The sequence below is a fragment of the Pyrus communis genome, chromosome 16 (assembly GCF_041283825.1).
Source record: "Pyrus communis isolate YQ-2024b chromosome 16, ASM4128382v1, whole genome shotgun sequence".
Lineage (NCBI taxonomy): Eukaryota > Viridiplantae > Streptophyta > Magnoliopsida > Rosales > Rosaceae > Pyrus > Pyrus communis.
This window is the reverse complement of record NC_142580.1, coordinates 28,534,982-28,550,865: the sequence shown is the minus strand read 5'-3', so window position 1 is coordinate 28,550,865 and position 15,884 is coordinate 28,534,982. Positions and strand designations below refer to the sequence as shown.

The 15,884-nt window shown below is 40.3% G+C and overlaps 1 protein-coding gene and 2 pseudogenes across 31 annotated transcripts; 1 reads left to right on the top strand and 2 right to left on the bottom strand.

The window, feature by feature from the left end:
* Positions 1-585: 585 nt before the first annotated feature.
* On the bottom strand, positions 586-6,241 carry LOC148690250 (uncharacterized; annotated as a pseudogene).
* A 1,871-nt stretch (positions 6,242-8,112) lies between these two features.
* Positions 8,113-14,790, top strand: LOC137731343 (uncharacterized). 30 transcript variants are annotated; one of them, XR_015957680.1, is made up of 9 exons: positions 8,146-8,254; positions 8,514-8,607; positions 9,198-9,264; positions 10,064-10,132; positions 10,519-10,571; positions 10,948-11,004; positions 11,261-13,507; positions 13,936-14,020; positions 14,264-14,790. XR_015957680.1 is itself a non-coding variant. In XM_068470447.2 (6 exons), exons 2-6 carry the CDS (start codon positions 8,507-8,509, stop codon positions 11,335-11,337), a joined length of 357 nt encoding a protein of 118 aa, XP_068326548.2. In that variant the 5' UTR covers positions 8,152-8,429; positions 8,497-8,506; the 3' UTR covers positions 11,338-13,807. The 30 variants fall into 30 exon arrangements, 1 of the variants encoding a protein (XP_068326548.2); XR_015957675.1 differs by having other exon boundaries at positions 8,152-8,429; XR_015957660.1 differs by lacking the exon at positions 9,198-9,264 and having other exon boundaries at positions 8,152-8,429; positions 8,497-8,607; positions 11,261-12,343; positions 12,530-13,507.
* On the bottom strand, positions 12,911-15,746 carry LOC137731342 (2-alkenal reductase (NADP(+)-dependent)-like; annotated as a pseudogene). The gene is made up of 4 exons (XR_015957658.1): positions 15,225-15,746; positions 14,489-14,666; positions 14,232-14,396; positions 12,911-13,572 (listed from the first exon to the last, which is right to left on the bottom strand). The product of XR_015957658.1 is annotated as a 2-alkenal reductase (NADP(+)-dependent)-like (transcript).
* Positions 15,747-15,884: the final 138 nt, after the last annotated feature.

Here is a 15,884-nt window from a genome sequence, read left to right as displayed (position 1 = left end):
GGTGATTTTGGTGATGATTTTGCCGTACACAATTTATGCTCTTGCGGGCCAGGAGTGTGGCGCGTTTGCTTTAAGGGTAGTAGCGCTTCAAAAATTTGCCGTTGATGGGGCCGATCTTCAAGCCGTCTTCTGCCATAATTAAGTAGGCGTCGTTGGTGTAGACCTCTTGTATTACGTAGGGTCCATCCCACTTTGATGTGAACTTACTTTTTGTCTTATGAGTTGTGATGATAGGCCTACGCAATGCCAGCACGAGATTTCCGGCTTGGAAAGACCTAGGGCGAACTTTCTTGTTGAATGCCTTGGATAACCGTGCTTGGTAGCATTCCAAGTGTTGTTGAGCTTCGAGCCTTCTTTCATCCAGTGCTTCCAACTCTTGAAGGCGCAACTTTGCATTTTCTTCATCAGTCAAGCCTTTTTGTATAGCCATCCTTAGTGAGGGGATTTGACTTTCGAGCGATAGAACAGCTTCCACGCCATATACAAGAGAATAAGGCGTAGTTTGGGTGGGAGTCCTATGTGTAGTCCTATATGCCCAAAGTGCTTCACTTATTCTTTCATGCCAGTCTTTCTTTGTTCGGTCGATTACCTTTTTCAGGATGTTGCACAGTGTCTTATTGAATGCTTTTGCGAGGCCGTTAGCCGGAGCATGATACATGGAAGACTTGTGCTGCTTGAATTTGTATTTGTCGCAAAGCTCGTCCACGAGTCGGTTAGAGAACTGTTTTCCGTTGTCAGTGATAATGTAGCGAGGCACACCATATTGGTGGATGATATGCTCCTTGATGAAACGAACGACAGTTTCTTTTTTGACTTCCCTTAAAGGTATGGCTTCAGCCCACTTGGAGAAGTAATATGTTGCAGCTAGGATGTAAGCTTCTCCTGCAGATGACTTTGGCATAATTGGTCCTACAACGTCCAATCCCCATGCGTCGAACGGCCATGAAGCAACTGTAGGGTGTAATGGTTTATGCGGTTGATGTATGAAGTTGGCGTGGAATTGGCAGGCTTGGCACCTTTTGGCGTGTTCCATGCAATCCTTCACCATGCTCGGCCAGTAGTAACCCATTCTTTTAAGCTGGAAATGTAGCTTTGGTCCAGACTGATGCGCCCCACACACACCTGAATGTGCTTCATCCATGGCTTGATTAGCTTCTTCCTCGCCTAGGCATCTCAGGAGCACTCCTTCAAAAGAGCGTCGGTAGAGTGTTCCTTTGTAGTAAAGGAAGCGAGGTGCTCGTCGACGTATTTCGGAATGGTGTCTAAGATCATCTGGAAGCTTTCCATGCTCTAAGTAGTCGATCAGCGGCTATCTCCACTCTTCAGCATCGACTGGAAGTACTGAGATGACATTTGTATCATCCAGTGACATTTCATTAACGAGCGGAATCACCCATCTTTGGCAAACTGGCACATCTGTAGCTTCATCTTTTCCTAGTGTCATACTCGAGGCTAGATTGGCGAGAGCGTTTGCCATTTGATTTTCCTTTCTTGGCACATGTTCTAGTGTCACGGCCTCGAAATTTTGTAGCAGTTGAGTTGCTAGCCGGAAGTATGGGACGAGATCATCTTTCCTCACCTCATATTCAGTTAAGAGTTGATTGATTATGAGCTTGGATTCACCATATACCTCAAGAGCTGTGATTTCCATGTTGATCGCCATTTGGAGCCCGATGATCAATGCTTGGTACTCAGCAACATTGTTGGAGCATAGCTCACTCAGTTGGAAGGAGTAAGGTAGTATTTGCCTTTGTGGCGACATGAATACTACTCCTGCCCCCGCTCCATCTGCTCGTGCGGATCCGTCAAAGAACATCGTCCATGTCGGAAAGATGTCGATGTAGAACACCTCCTCGTCAGGCAAGTCGTCTGAGATTTTCCAATCAGCCGGGATTGGATGATCGGCAAGGAAGTCTGCTAGCGCTTGTCCCTTGACGGCTTTAGCTGGGACGTATATGATCTCATATTGATTAAGAAGCAAAGCCCATTTAGCGAGTCGCCCTGTCAAGACTGGCTTAGACATGACGTATTTGACAGGGTCGGCTTTAGCAACCAAGTGGATGGTGTAAGCATGCATGTAATGTCTGAGCTTTTGAATGGCAAACACCAAAGCGAGGCACATCTTTTCTATTGGGGAATAGTTCAACTCAGCACTGGTGAGAGTTCGACTGAGGTAGTAAAGTGCTCATTCTTTCTGGGATTCATTCTCTTGCGCCAAGAGTGCTCAGATTGAACTTTCCTGAGCAGCAATATACAATATGAGCGGTTTCCCGGGCACAGGTACCCCCAGGACAGATGGACTTGACAAATATTTCTTTATGCTTTCAAAAGCATTATGGCATGCTTTGTCCCATACGAATGGAACATCTTTCTTCATAAGGCGACTAAACGGTTGACAACACCCTGCAAGGTTGGAGATGAAGCGTCTGAAGAAGGCTAGCCATCCTTGTAGACTTTTCAGCTCGTGCAGGTTTCTTGGCTCGGGCATGCTTTGAATGGCCTTGATCTTTGATTGGTCCACTTCAATACCACGGTGCTTGATGATGAAGCCGAGGAATTTTCCAGAGGTGACGCCAAACGCACACTTTAACGGGTTCATCTTGAGGTTGTATTTTCGCAGCCTTTCGAACACTATTCGCAGATCTTTCAAGTGGTATGATCTTTTCTTTGTCTTAACCACCACATCATCTACGTAACATTCTACGTTTTTGTGTAGCATGTCATTGAAGATTTTCTGCATTGCGCGTTGATACGTAGCTCTAACATTCTTTAGACCAAAAGGCATCACCTTGTAGCAATATATACCTTTTGGAGTGCGAAAAGCTGTTAGTTCCTCATCTTCGAGGGCCATGCGAATTTGATTGTACCCAGAAGAGCCATCCATGATTAATAATGCCTCATGGCCAGTGGTTGCATCCACCATGATTTCAATGATTGGCAAGGGGAAGTCATCCTTCGGGCAAGCATCATTGAGGTCCCGAAAGTCTACGCAAACACGTATTTGTCCTGATTTTTTAAGGACAATTACGATGTTGGAGATCCACTTGGGGTATTGCACTTCTCGAATAAAGCCTGCTTCGATTAGCTTGTCGATCTCGACCTAGATTAGTGGGATAAGCTCGGATCGATAGCGTCTTTGAGTTTGCTTTATCGGTCGCGTTCCAGGTTTGACCACAAGATGATGAACAGCGATGATAGGGTCTAGGCCGGGCATTTCTTTGTAGGTCCAAGCAAAGACATCTTTGTACTCTAACAATAGCTGATAATACTCTTCTATCTCATTCGTACTTAATAATGCACTTACGAAGATAGGCTTTGGTTCCTCGTTTGTACCTAAGTTGAGTTCCTTGAGATCATCAATCGTGGCTTGCCCTCCATCTTCGAGCTGTGGTGGTGCAGCAGTGACATCTTCCTCGGGGATTTCGTCTTCTTTGCCTTCTTGAATCGTGATATGGAATACATCTTGGACCTCCTCTTCAGTGCTATCTTCTCGAGCTTGTTGGCATGAGGATTGTCCGGTGTGGATGATAGTACGCCTTCTTACTTTTAATGGTCCATTTGTGTTAACTTCTAAGATTGATTGGCGCTTCATCCTTGAAGGAATCAAGCTTCGAACGTCGCCTTTTTCTGCTAACCAATCAAATTTTTCTTCCTTTGGTGTTGTCTTCCTCTTTCTAGAAGGCTTTTCATTATCTTCAAATCTTTCCGAAGCTGATCGTCGCAGAGGAGAGATAGCTGTGTTGCTTTGTTTCTTAGGCTTTAACAACTTTTCAAAGACAGAGCTTTGGGATGTTGGCGCGTTAAGCCTCTTGAAGACAGAGGTTCGGTCTTGACCACCAATGCGATTAAGCACTGAAATTCTGGGGCTTGAACGGCTCATCCTATCAAAGACCGACGTCCGAGAAGCGGGTTTAGGTTCTTCTTGGTCTTGTTCAATGCTCACGCTGACGTATTGAGCGCTAGTATTTTTCGCTTTGTTTGAAATCATCACAGGTGCATTTGGTGTGAAGCCAAGTCTGGCTTTGTTGTTGTCCACTCCGTAACCATGCTCCTTAAACTTCTTTTGAGTTTTGGTGAGGTTACGTTCTTTGTCATTGACAGTGTTTGAAACCTTCTTTCCAGCCGTAGAAGAGGAAGCGAAGTCGTACCCGGCCTTCAACATGAGTTTGTAGGCGTTTAGGTCGAAACCTTCCTCGGTCCTTTTGGTTGGAAGAAAGCTTGATTCCATCTCCTCTGGTAGAGCTTTTATGAAGCCTTGTGGTAGTCTTGCGACCTTAGCACTCCCTAGCTGTGTCAGAGGCAAAACCGCATTCGTCTTAAGCAACTTCACATTATCCTTATGCCACCGTGTGTTGGCTTTTCTTGTTCCAGTTTCGAATGGAGATTGACCATTCTTTCTTCTTGACATCGGGATATACCGGAATATGGGCGTGTTCGGTCCTTTTGAAGGCATCCTACTCCCTTTGGTTGTCGCAAGTTTAGCAAACTCGTCATCGTCTTTGCTTAACGATGGCACAGCTTGTTCTTTTTACTTTTTAGGCATGGCTTGCCACTCCTGCTTTTTAAGTGTTGCTTTGCCCGTGGATTTGATCTCTTCCGGAAGAGCTTCGGGTACCATGTCTTCGTCCATGTAGAACTTGGCGTCTGCAAAGTGTGATTCGGCTTTAGTGAATGGCTTGGTGTCACCTTGGATCACCTTCACTCCTTCTCGGTAAAATTTTAGGCATTGGTGAAGGGTGGACGGTACTACCCCATTTGCGTGGATCCAAGGTCTTCCTAGGAGCAAGCTGTAAGAAGTTCTTGCATCAATCACGTGGAATATCGTGCTTGATTTGAGCTCACCAATGGTCATCTCTACTCGGATCATGCTCATCGCCCTTTGTCCTCCTTGGTTAAAACCTTGGATCAGCAGACGGCTCAGGGATAGTTCATTCACCTTGATGCCAATTATGGTCATTGTTGATTTTGGCATGATGTTTATGGCCGACCCACCATCCACAAGCATGCGGTTGACTTTGTGTTCCCTTACGTACCCCGAGATGAAGAGAGGACGGTTGTGTGGCTTTGATCCCAGCAATAGGTCTTCGTCAGTGAAGTTAATTGCGTCATGGGTGGCACAACATGTGGCACATTCATGTGGCTGAAGCTTCGAGCCTTCGTCGTTACTTTCTTGCACTTCGTGGTCGCCAGGACTTGCCAAGACTGCTGCTAGTGCTCTTCACATCCTTTTTGGTAATTGTAGCGCTTCCTCGATGCTAAAGTGTGTTGGCAGACCTTCTTCAGGTGCGAGGGTCTTTTCTACCTCAGTGGCGACAGCTTTGCCTTTTGAGGGCTCTTCTATTTCTACTTTAACTATGTGACAAGCGACGGTAGTGCACTGTTGGAAAAAGTCATTCGGGAAGTACTCGTGCAAGGAAACGGGAACGCGTGGCTCCTGCTCCATAGGTTCACCAGCATATGTGGTCTTATCATCCTTTCTTTTAGGCTTCCCATTGTTGCGACCGTGGTGATTTCTTCTTTGTTCCACCTTTGGCTGTATGACCCGTGGTCTTGGCTTCCTTGTCTTTTTGTAGGTTACCAATATCCATCCTTCTTCATCATCGGTATGCGCATCTTGGTCGCTTTCCCCCAGTGATGGTTGTGTAGGAGGTGCCGTGCAGCTTGAGCATTCACGGGAATGGTCAGGTGTCTCTTGGAGAGGCATGGGATCGAACGATCCAAACGCAATTGTAGTGGTATGCGTTGTGGCCGTGTCCTCAAGGTCGAGCTCAATTTGCCCTTGTTGTGCTAGCTTCATGATGAGTTCTTTAAGAACGAAGCACTTGCCAACAAGATGGCTCATAATACGATGGTACTTGCAGTACCTAGGATCGTTTATGCGATTCATTTCTTCAGGACGCTTGCATTCGGGTAGCTCAATCACCTTTTTTTCTAGCAAGTTATCTAACATGGCAGCCATGTCAGAGTCAGGAAAAAGGTACGTTTTCTGTTCCAACTCTCTCAAGGTGCTCTTGTATCTGTCTTGGGTGAGAGAAGGCTCGCCTGTCTTGATCTCCTTCGCTTTCTTCTTGGAGAAGATCTTGATGGGCACTGATGAGGTCTTGATAAGGGTAGTGTTGACGGTGAAAGCTTCCTTAGCGGGCTTCTTCCCGGTCTTGTCTACATTTGGGGCGAATACTTTATCCTTCTTGAAGTTAGTAATCGGCTCATTTTTCCCGTGATTAGCGATACTCAGCTCCATGTCGTGGGAACAAGTTGCTAGCTCTTCGAATGTTCTTGGTTTTATGCCTTGGAGGATGTAATGTAACCCCCAGTGCATGCCTTGAACGCACATCTCAATGGTAGAGGTTTCAAAAAGTCGATCTTTGCAATCCAGACTTAACGAACGCCATCTATTGATGTAGTCGACGACAGGTTCATCTTTCTACTGTTTCGTACTGGTCAGCTCTAGCATGCTTACAATACGGCGAGTGCTGTAGAAACGGTTGAGGAATTCCCTTTCTAGCTGGTCCCAACTGTTGATAGACTCGGGTTCGAGGTCGGTGTACCAGTCAAAAGCATTACTTTTCAGCGAACGCACGAATTGTTTGACGAGGTAGTCCCCCTCTGTCCCAGCATTGTTGCAAGTTTTAATGAAATGGGCGACATTTTGCTTCGGGTTGCCTTTTCCATCGAATTGCATGAATTTTGGGGGCTGATAACCAATTGGCATCTTCAAAGCATCAATCTTCTTGGAATAAGGCTTTGAGTACAGTACGGAGTCATGTGAGCTTCCTTCGTACTGTGTCTTGATAGTGCTTGCAATCATCTCCTGTAGCTGCTGGATAGAGAGAGATCCCATGAACGCCGTTGCTTGGTCTAGCTTCAGCTTCTCTTTGACTTTCTCCACTAGAGGCTTCTCTTCTTCGTCGACTTCTTTCTTTAATAGGCCAACATTTGGGTCGACTTTCACGTCGAGCCGCGCATCTAGTTGGTTGACAAGTGCGGCAATCTGCAAGTCCTTCTCTTCCACAGTTCGTGTGAGTTTTGCGATTGTTTCATTCATCTGAGCTAGTTGCTCATTGATTGAAGTTGCTCCAGTGGTCATGACTTGCATGGTTGTACTGCTGCTCGAATCAGCGTCGGAGAGTAGGGACTCTGAGTATTTGCTCGGGCTCTCCCCTCTTGACACCCTTAGCGAGGCTAGGGTGATCACAGGCTCGTGCCTCAGGTGCTCTTGTTCTTTTGACAGAGTTAATGCAGGGGTGGAAACCGCGGCCAAAAGGGCTCTTGCCTTACTTCGGGTTGTGATGCCCGAAATATCACCACTTGCGGCGATGATGTTCTTGTTCTTCGCTTTGATTGCGGGAACAGCTTGATCTTTTCTTGATGCCATTTGCGTTTTTCGATGATTTGAGAATAGAGATAAGAGGTAGAGATATCCCACCGGGCGTGCCAAATTTGTAAACACGAAAAATTCCTAAAACAAGAAACAAGAATACGTGTACAAAATATATTTTTGTATTAATGATTTTTGGGGTTACAATCTCTTTGTAATTTGATCCTCTGATTCTATCTTCGTAGGGTGTAGGTTTGTGGATGAACTGTTGATCCAAAGGACCGTCGGGGCTTGATCTAGGGATGAACAGTTGATGAATGGATCTTCAAGGGGCGTTGGGCTTGATCTTGAAGAATGGGTGTATAGGTTTGTTGAGATTGTTGATCCAAAGGGCCGTTGAGGCTTGATCTTAGGATGAACGGATGATGAATGATGAACACTTTCTTCAAGGGGCCGTCGGGGCTTGATCTTGAGTCGGTGGAAGTTCTTCAAGGACCGTTGGGGCTTGATATTGAAGGAGGATTTGACGAAGAACGAAGAGTCCTTTCTTGATCCTTCGGGATTTTCTTGAGAGCTTTAGAGTTTCAAGGCTTCAAGGTTTTGGTCTAGGTTTGTAAATTCCTCATTTTCTCTTGATGGAGAAAGCTATTTATAGGCCAAGAGAGTGAATCACCACCATCCATTTTTTTGGTGAAGTGAGTGGAGTTGGTAGGTGAAGTAAATATGTAATGTAGGTGAAATAAATGTGTGATGTAAGTGAAATGAATAAAAGTTGTAATTTTAATACATTGGTTAACATTTATTTTACTAAAATTTCAGTATCTACGATACGACACTAATTCCATTTCATTTCAACTCCGCCTCAGTTCAATTCATTCTCAATTCTTCTCATTCCGTCTGTTTAAAGCTGGGGATTTGGGTGTTTTCTCTGGCCTGGTAAGATTGGTTTTCAAGATTTCTGCGGTTGTGATAAGGCCTGAATATTTAGCGGTTTTTGCGTTTGTTTCTGTGTGATTTGCACTGATTGTGGTCAAATCAATTTCCGATTTTGTTTTCCGTTTGAGCACCGGTGGTTTTTGCATCTCTGGGAAGTTAATTTTCTGCAACTGAGGTATGTTTTCTGACTACTGTGTTTTGGTTAATTTTGGATGAATTGTAACCCTTTGGTTTTGGGTTAGCTCTGATCATATGATAGGGTTTTCCTGGCTAAGAGGATATTCTGCGGTTTGGTTCCTCGCTTGGTCAGTCGCAGATTTACCGACGGTTCCGGCGATCCTGTTATTTTTTGGGTAAGTTTTTTCTTTTTTTGTTGTTTCCCCGTTTGACAACCCCTTGGTCAATGTTAGATTAAAATATGTTTGTAATTTTTTCGAACAGATGATAGGGGTGATTGGAATTTGGGAAAATATGGTCTCAAGTTAAAATTTGTATATGGTTTCAGCGCTGTGTGCATTGTCAATGTGAAATTAGTGAGCCATAAATAATTTGTTGGAAATAATAAGTGTCTAATGAATTTTAAGGCGTTGAAGCTATCTTGCTACTGACAGGTGTTAGGTTAGCACAAAAAATTACAGGATTTTAGTTTTTGGTTTTCCCTTGCTGAACCACATGATCAATTGGATTGGATTAATGTGTGTGGTACAGTATTTTTAAGCCCAAGAAATATTAAAGTATAAACATTCTTATAAGGAATTTTTTTTGTATGTTTTCTCACTTTTCTTAGTTTATGATTCAATTTTATACTCCATTCATGTATTTCATCAACTTATCAATTAGGTTCTTCTTTTGTCATTTTAAGAATCAGGTTGTTCTTCTTTTGTGATTTCAGTAATTGGGTCTTTAGTGACTGCACAGATTCATGGTTTTTTCACTATTTCAGAAGCAGTTCATTGAGTTGGATGTAATTTTGTTGAACTTGAAAATCATTTGATCTTCAGGGCGACCAAGTAAGTTTGTGGAGGTCCATTTTGTTTTGATTCTTATACAAGGTGACAATATTTGTTATTTGAGTCAGATAATTTTTGGAATGGATTTGAAACAAAGATGAGAGAATATGCAAATTAGTCTGTTATATAGGAGGAAATGAGTCTATTCTGCCATTTGGATGACAGTAGTTTTTAGTTTTAAGATCATTGAGAGTGATGAGATTTCAATGATATTTGTTTGTAGGAAACTGATTTTAAACAAAATAGTTAGCTTTTTTAAAGCTCATGCAGGTTTTATGAATACCAAACCTTAGGGATATCGTGTTGTTTTAGCCTCTTATCCAGATTTACGACTGCACTTTCCTGCGGTGTTTAGAGAGGTTTTTCATGCTATCCGATGTTGTATAGTTAGGTTTTTACGTTTGATTATTTAGTTTAATGACTGTTTGGACCATTACAAGTATTCTTTCTTTGGGTGTTTTTTGTTCTGATAATTAAATTCATATAAATTTGTTGGCCTTTTGGTTTATCAGTTATGTTATGTTTGGCTGAGCTTAAACATAAAATGTGTTCCGTTGAGAGGCTATTCATTAAACAAAAAATTATTGCTGCCTTTTGCACGTTGTTTAAATTTGAGATGCAAGTGTCTCTCCTCTTAGGTTATGACATGGTCTTGGATTGTACATGCTTTGTGAAAAAAAGTTTTCATCTTTTTTTTGTCGTTGTGGTTTTTTCAGTTATACCCTGCTTTGAATGGGAAAAAAAAAAGTATTTGGCATTCACTATTATGTGTGTTTAATATGTATATTCACTTTTTCAGTTATACGTACTGGAAACAATACTGGTTACAAAGTTTTCATACCAAGGATTACTCTTGCAGCAACAGAGAGTAAGTGGCCTTTTGTTTTTAAAAGACGTCGATTCTCAATTAGACCATGTTTTGCAATGACTATTAACAAAAGTCAAGCTTTGAAACAAGTTGGTTTATGTCTTCTTGAACCAGTCTTTACCCATGGTCAATTGTATGTTGCATTATTTAGAGTGACATCAAGAGAAGGTCTCAAAATTTTGATAACTGATGGAGAAAATAATGCCAACAATTATACTGCAAATATAGTATTTAAAGATGTTCTTCAAAATTTACAATCAAATTGTTAATTTAATTTGCCTATATTATATATATTTAGTACAATTTCGGCAATCATAAAACAATGTTTGCTTTCAGTCTCGAAAGTATTGTTAACTGTTATGCTTATCTATGTTCTGGATGTGCAGAATAAATGATACAATCAGATCAAACGTAACATATACAACAACATTAAACTTAGGTTAGTTTTAATACAGCTATCTTTTTTGCTCACCCGTGTTATAAATTCTTTTGTTTTACCCCGACTTTATGATGTCTTAGAATATTTGATCTCTGCATAGAATTACTGTTTATAGTGCTTCCACTGACCATTTCGTCATCTTCAACTTCTAGAAAAATTACAGCTGTCAATATGAATTATACCAAAAGTGCATTCCCATATCCTTTTTGGCTTTTTCATATTTTATTCTTTGTAATTTCCATTATGTAATAACTATAACGAACTTCCTATGAAATTTTGAATACTTATATTCCTCAATTTACACCACAACTTAGCACCTACGAAAATTAGGCATTTTCATAGTTAAAGTTTTAACATATACTCATTTACTCTGCAGGTTCATATTCCTCAATTTATCTTAATGCATTGGAAAAATTGCACCTCCACAGCCAAGGTAAATATTGCTAAAGCTACTAATACTCCACACATGCCAAATATAAACAACCACACATATACGTTTCTTTCCTTTTGATAAAAATATGTCTCCAGCCATTTCTAGCATCTGTGTTTAATCTATAAAATATGCATATATGAATACCATGTTTGCTAAAAAAACATATTAATATTGATCTCTTTTTTTGTACAAATTAGGTCATCATTCTGTTGAAATATACCAATTTCTTTCTGTTTCCTTTCTTTAATCTTGCCAGCACCCATGGTGTTCATCACTCACTCAGCTGCGCGGTTCATTGTCTCCTTTGTTTCTCATACAAGAACATTCCTGTAACAATTAATGGTATGTTAAAAATATTTTAATTTATTCCCTTTTCCATAAATGCTTTCTGCTTAAATTAAATTTTTACTAATCTTTCTCTTCAGTGGAACTGATTGTTGCACATATATATATCCACAGTATTTGCTTTTTATTTGCTTTTAATACATCATTAATTACTTGCCTACACATAAATGGATTCAGTTGGACATCCAAAAGTGTTGTCAAAGATGTTGTAAAACAAAAATGTATCCACTCCATGACCCTTGGTTGAACAAAAAACACACATCACCAATAAAAGAAATTGTTTAATTTATCTATACAACATTCTTATTATTGGTTAGATAGATTAAACAATTCTCCACTTCATTTTGTGTTCTTTTGTTCAATCAAAGGATAGCCATAAAATATACCTATGGTTAAAGAGTCTAGATTCGTACTTTAGGATATCCATCTCTCAATGAATAGGTAAGCAACTTATTGTGTATTTATAGCACGTGAAAAGAAGAAACTATTTGTTTATGTATTGGTAACAGTCAGTTCCTCTGAAGAGGAAAGATGGACATGATCATAATGCCAAGCAAAATTAAAGTTCAAACATCACCCCAAATTATATCTTTGTATGCCATAAATATACAAAATAAGGCATATCTGATCCATCCCTCAACGTCCTTTGTTACCATTTTTACAATGAAAAAAGACATAATTCACCCTATTTTTCCATTAGTAATTTCTAATTTCCTTTCTGTTTCTTATTTTCAAACTCATTCCCCAGCCTGATCAACATCTTTACCTATATTTCCATTGGTAATTTGTATTTTTAATTATTTTCCATTCTTGCCTGAGTTTTTCTCACAACTTATAGTGTACAACTTGCTTTCTTCATTCTCTACACTATGGATTCGTGTCATTTAATTAGGATACCGTATGATTACACATTTTGCTATAGTTTTTCAAATGTCTTACAATGGTTTTGCATTACTGCTGATATCCTGCATCTCCACCTGGCAGAAACTACAAGGTAGGCTTCCACTCCTCATGATTTGTAAATTACTATATTTGTCATTCAAATAATCTTAACAAACATTATGTAACCCATGTTTAACTAAGAAATCCAAAATTACAAAAAAACAGAAAACAATTATATAAAGAAATGAACATACACGAACCAACTCATGCACAGTTTATGTTACTGCATTTGTTTCAGCATTTTGGTGTTTGTTCATTTGATTGAAATGCTGTTCCATCCTTGCACAAATTACAAGGTATGCTCCAATCAATGCTTTGATAAATTCCATTCAAATTGATACCAGTTATCACTGCATTTGAACATGTTCTGTTTGACACGCGCAGCGTCGTGCGGGCACCATTTCTAGTGTGTGTGTGTGTGTGTGTGTCTATATATATATATATATATGAGGGAAGGGATTCCCATTTTTTTATAAAAATGAGGATTAGTTGCGGGGTTCACACTATATCGAACTTTAATGATCCGAACCTTTTTTTTTTTCAAGTTGCACTTCATAAATCATCCTTGCAAAATATTAGCCAAATCGGAAATGTTTAAGACATCTAACTGAGTTTAAAGAAATTAACGAATACTTTGTTATATAAGAAACAATGAAATTTGATCATAAGGATGATCTACGAATCGAGACTTACAAAATAGACGGTTCAGATCGTTGAAGTTCGATTTGGAGTGAGCCTCACACGTAATCCTCGTGTTTTGAAAAAAAATGAGGATCCCTTTGCATAAAGGGCTGTATATATATAGGTTCAAGCTAAATCACTCATGGGCAACCAAAACTACTTGATTTCCAACATTTCTGCCACTAAAAAGTCCCACAAGAACTGCAGGAGCACTCTCAAGGCCTTAAGCTATGTCTTCCAGATACACTATTTTCCCTTCTCTGATGTAGGGGATCACCATGTCCAGAAACTTGGGGTAGAGGTGGAAATAATCAGACATGACGAAGCCTTTGATGCGAATCTGATTGTAGATGATAAAGACGAGGTTGCTGTAGTCTTGCTGCTGTTTGAGATTTTAATATGAGATCAATCCGCATACCGCAATTCGGCCATGACGTCTCATGTTAATGAGCACAGCATCCAGCATTTTTCCTCCAACGTTCTCAAAGTGAATGTCAATGCCTTCAGGGAAGTACCTTTTCAAAGCTGCCTCCAGGTCAGGCTCTTCCTTATAATTGAAAGCCTCATCAAATCCAAGCTTGTTCTTTAGTAGATCGACCTACAGCCATGAAGGCAAATTGTGGACTTTATGATACACACACACACACACACACACACACAAATACAGTTATTACGTATAAGATGTCCCTTTTTTTCCTTAAGGAATGGACTCGTCGAGAAAACCTATCATCTTTCCAATTTTCTTCAGCTTTAGAGTGTAGAATCACCTTTCAAAGTGTAGAACTTAAACTTTATGGGTTCTTATCTCGGATTAGTTGATGGCTTCGATTATGCATTTTAAGTAGTATCAAAGTTGAATAAACTTTATCATAAAGTGAGACTTTCTCGAAAGGTCCATCCTTTATAAAAGAACGAACATCCTACAAAAAGAATCTCAATTGCTTTAAATTGTTTTTCATACAGTAATATTTGACACTAGGTGGAAGGAGGATATGTACTTTATGGAGAGGGATTGGCAATGCCACACAATGGTCCAACCGCTTACTAGGTATCAAACTCAGCACAAATATTATACATCTCGCCATCTATTTGAATCGAACATGAGACGTTTCACTTACAAATGAAGATGAATGCTACTAGACTGTGGTACTAGTTGGTTTTAGTCGCTTGAACTTTGTTTGCTTAAACTTGCACTTAATGAGGGTTCTCCTTAATCGTTAATTTTATTCCTAAATGATCATAAAGCTAATAACTCAGCTTCTCTTTACTTCCAACACTTCCAACAACATAGCATCCCATTAGCTTTGCAAACTGCCCAACAAGCTGACCAACTGCACCAGCTGCGGCAGAAAGGAAGACATAATCTCCTTTCTTCGGCGAACAGATTTCATGAAAACCAACGAAGGCAGTTATACCCGGCATGCCTAAATGATTCAAAGAAATAAAGGATTAAATAGTGATTGTACAAAGTATGAACATGTATAACTCATAGTTTTGATGAAGAACTGGCACATACCAAGAAGTCCAGTACAGTAGGCAAGGGGAACATCAGTGTGGTGGATTTTAGAGAGCTGTTCTGGCTCTGTGAATATGCTGTACTCTTCCCATCCTGTTGTCCCCCAAACCAAGTCACCTTCCTTGAACTCCGGGTGCCCCGACTCCAAAATTTTAGCCACACCAAACCCATTTAATGGCTGAAGAAATGCATCAACAAGTATTTATTTTCAGATTTTTCATGTAGTGAATTCAGTTGTAACATGCGTAAGCCAGATGATTGAATCTCAACCCTCTAAAATGAGAAAGCATAGTGATTTCATACTCCGTCTTCTCCTTCCCCTATATTATTCTTTGATTTATTCAATCCAAACGCTAAAAAAGAGAGATGAGTGCAAATGATAGAGGAGAGTGAGAAAATATTTTTCTGATAAAAAATACTTGAATATGGTCATTCGTGCTACGTGAGTCTTTAAACAGGAAAAGAAATTTTGATGTCTAGAGAGTCATCTGCCCAAGATAGACAAGGGTGATTCCTTGCATTCAAGTCCTACATAGGCCTATTTTGGTGCCCCTGAATGCAGGGGATCCCCTTATGCGTGTCTTAGGCAGGACGTGGAACGTGGAACAGGTAGTTCTTGATCACCACTGCCTTGTAGTCCTACAATCTATAAATCACAAAAAATACATAACCAAAACAGAACATTGATAATCATGGAACCAAACAGAAAATCAAGAAAGCCAAAGAGAGTTGTCACAGAGCCAGGAGTGAGTGAAGTGAAGACACTATTAGGAGGTTGAGTTCTATCCATTCGAAGCCTCAAATAAGGGTCGCACGACAAGTAAAGGTTCTTGAGCTTCAAGGTACTAACTGTCACGTGCATGTCGGACTTTTCGGCTTTTTCAGAGACCTAGTTCTTCAGTATCACCCGCTTGTTCCTCACTTCCTCTGCGCCACTTGCCGTTGCCATTGCCATTGCCGTTGCTCAACCAAAACCAAACTCTCCATATATCTTTTCAGGTCCTCTGTTTCTTTGAAAAATATGTAGCATTTAATTTACGGATAATACTAGGGTGACCAAAATTTTAAACCAAATTATATGATTGTTGATGATTGGATTAGTATGTTGATTAAAGTGCTTATTTTTTAATTGCTAACACGTCATTTGGTTTACTTAGCATTATCCTTAATTTACGTTTCAAAGTTTGCTTGATTTTGTTTGTCAAAGTGTTTGAGGAGTTGTATGGTGGCACGTATATGGTTGGATATATCTCCTTCCATTCCATTTCTGCTCAAGAAAGCTACGGTCATGTCATCATCTTAAGGAATCATAGACGGAACTAATACTATAGCTGCCAAGAAAAGTCCATGCTCCTAATCTTTAAGAGCATTCCACCACACGAATACACTGACATTG

Bases quoted from the DNA above. Each gene is read 5' to 3' on its own strand.
- LOC137731343 (XM_068470447.2), top strand. From the start codon at position 8,507: ATGATAGGGTTTTCCTGGCTAAGAGGATATTCTGCGGTTTGGTTCCTC. The intron at 8,608-10,063 runs GTAAGTTTTTTC...TCACTTTTTCAG, and splicing joins GCGATCCTGTTATTTTTTGG to TTATACGTACTGGAAACAAT. The intron at 10,572-10,947 runs GTTAGTTTTAAT...TTTACTCTGCAG, and splicing joins TACAACAACATTAAACTTAG to GTTCATATTCCTCAATTTAT.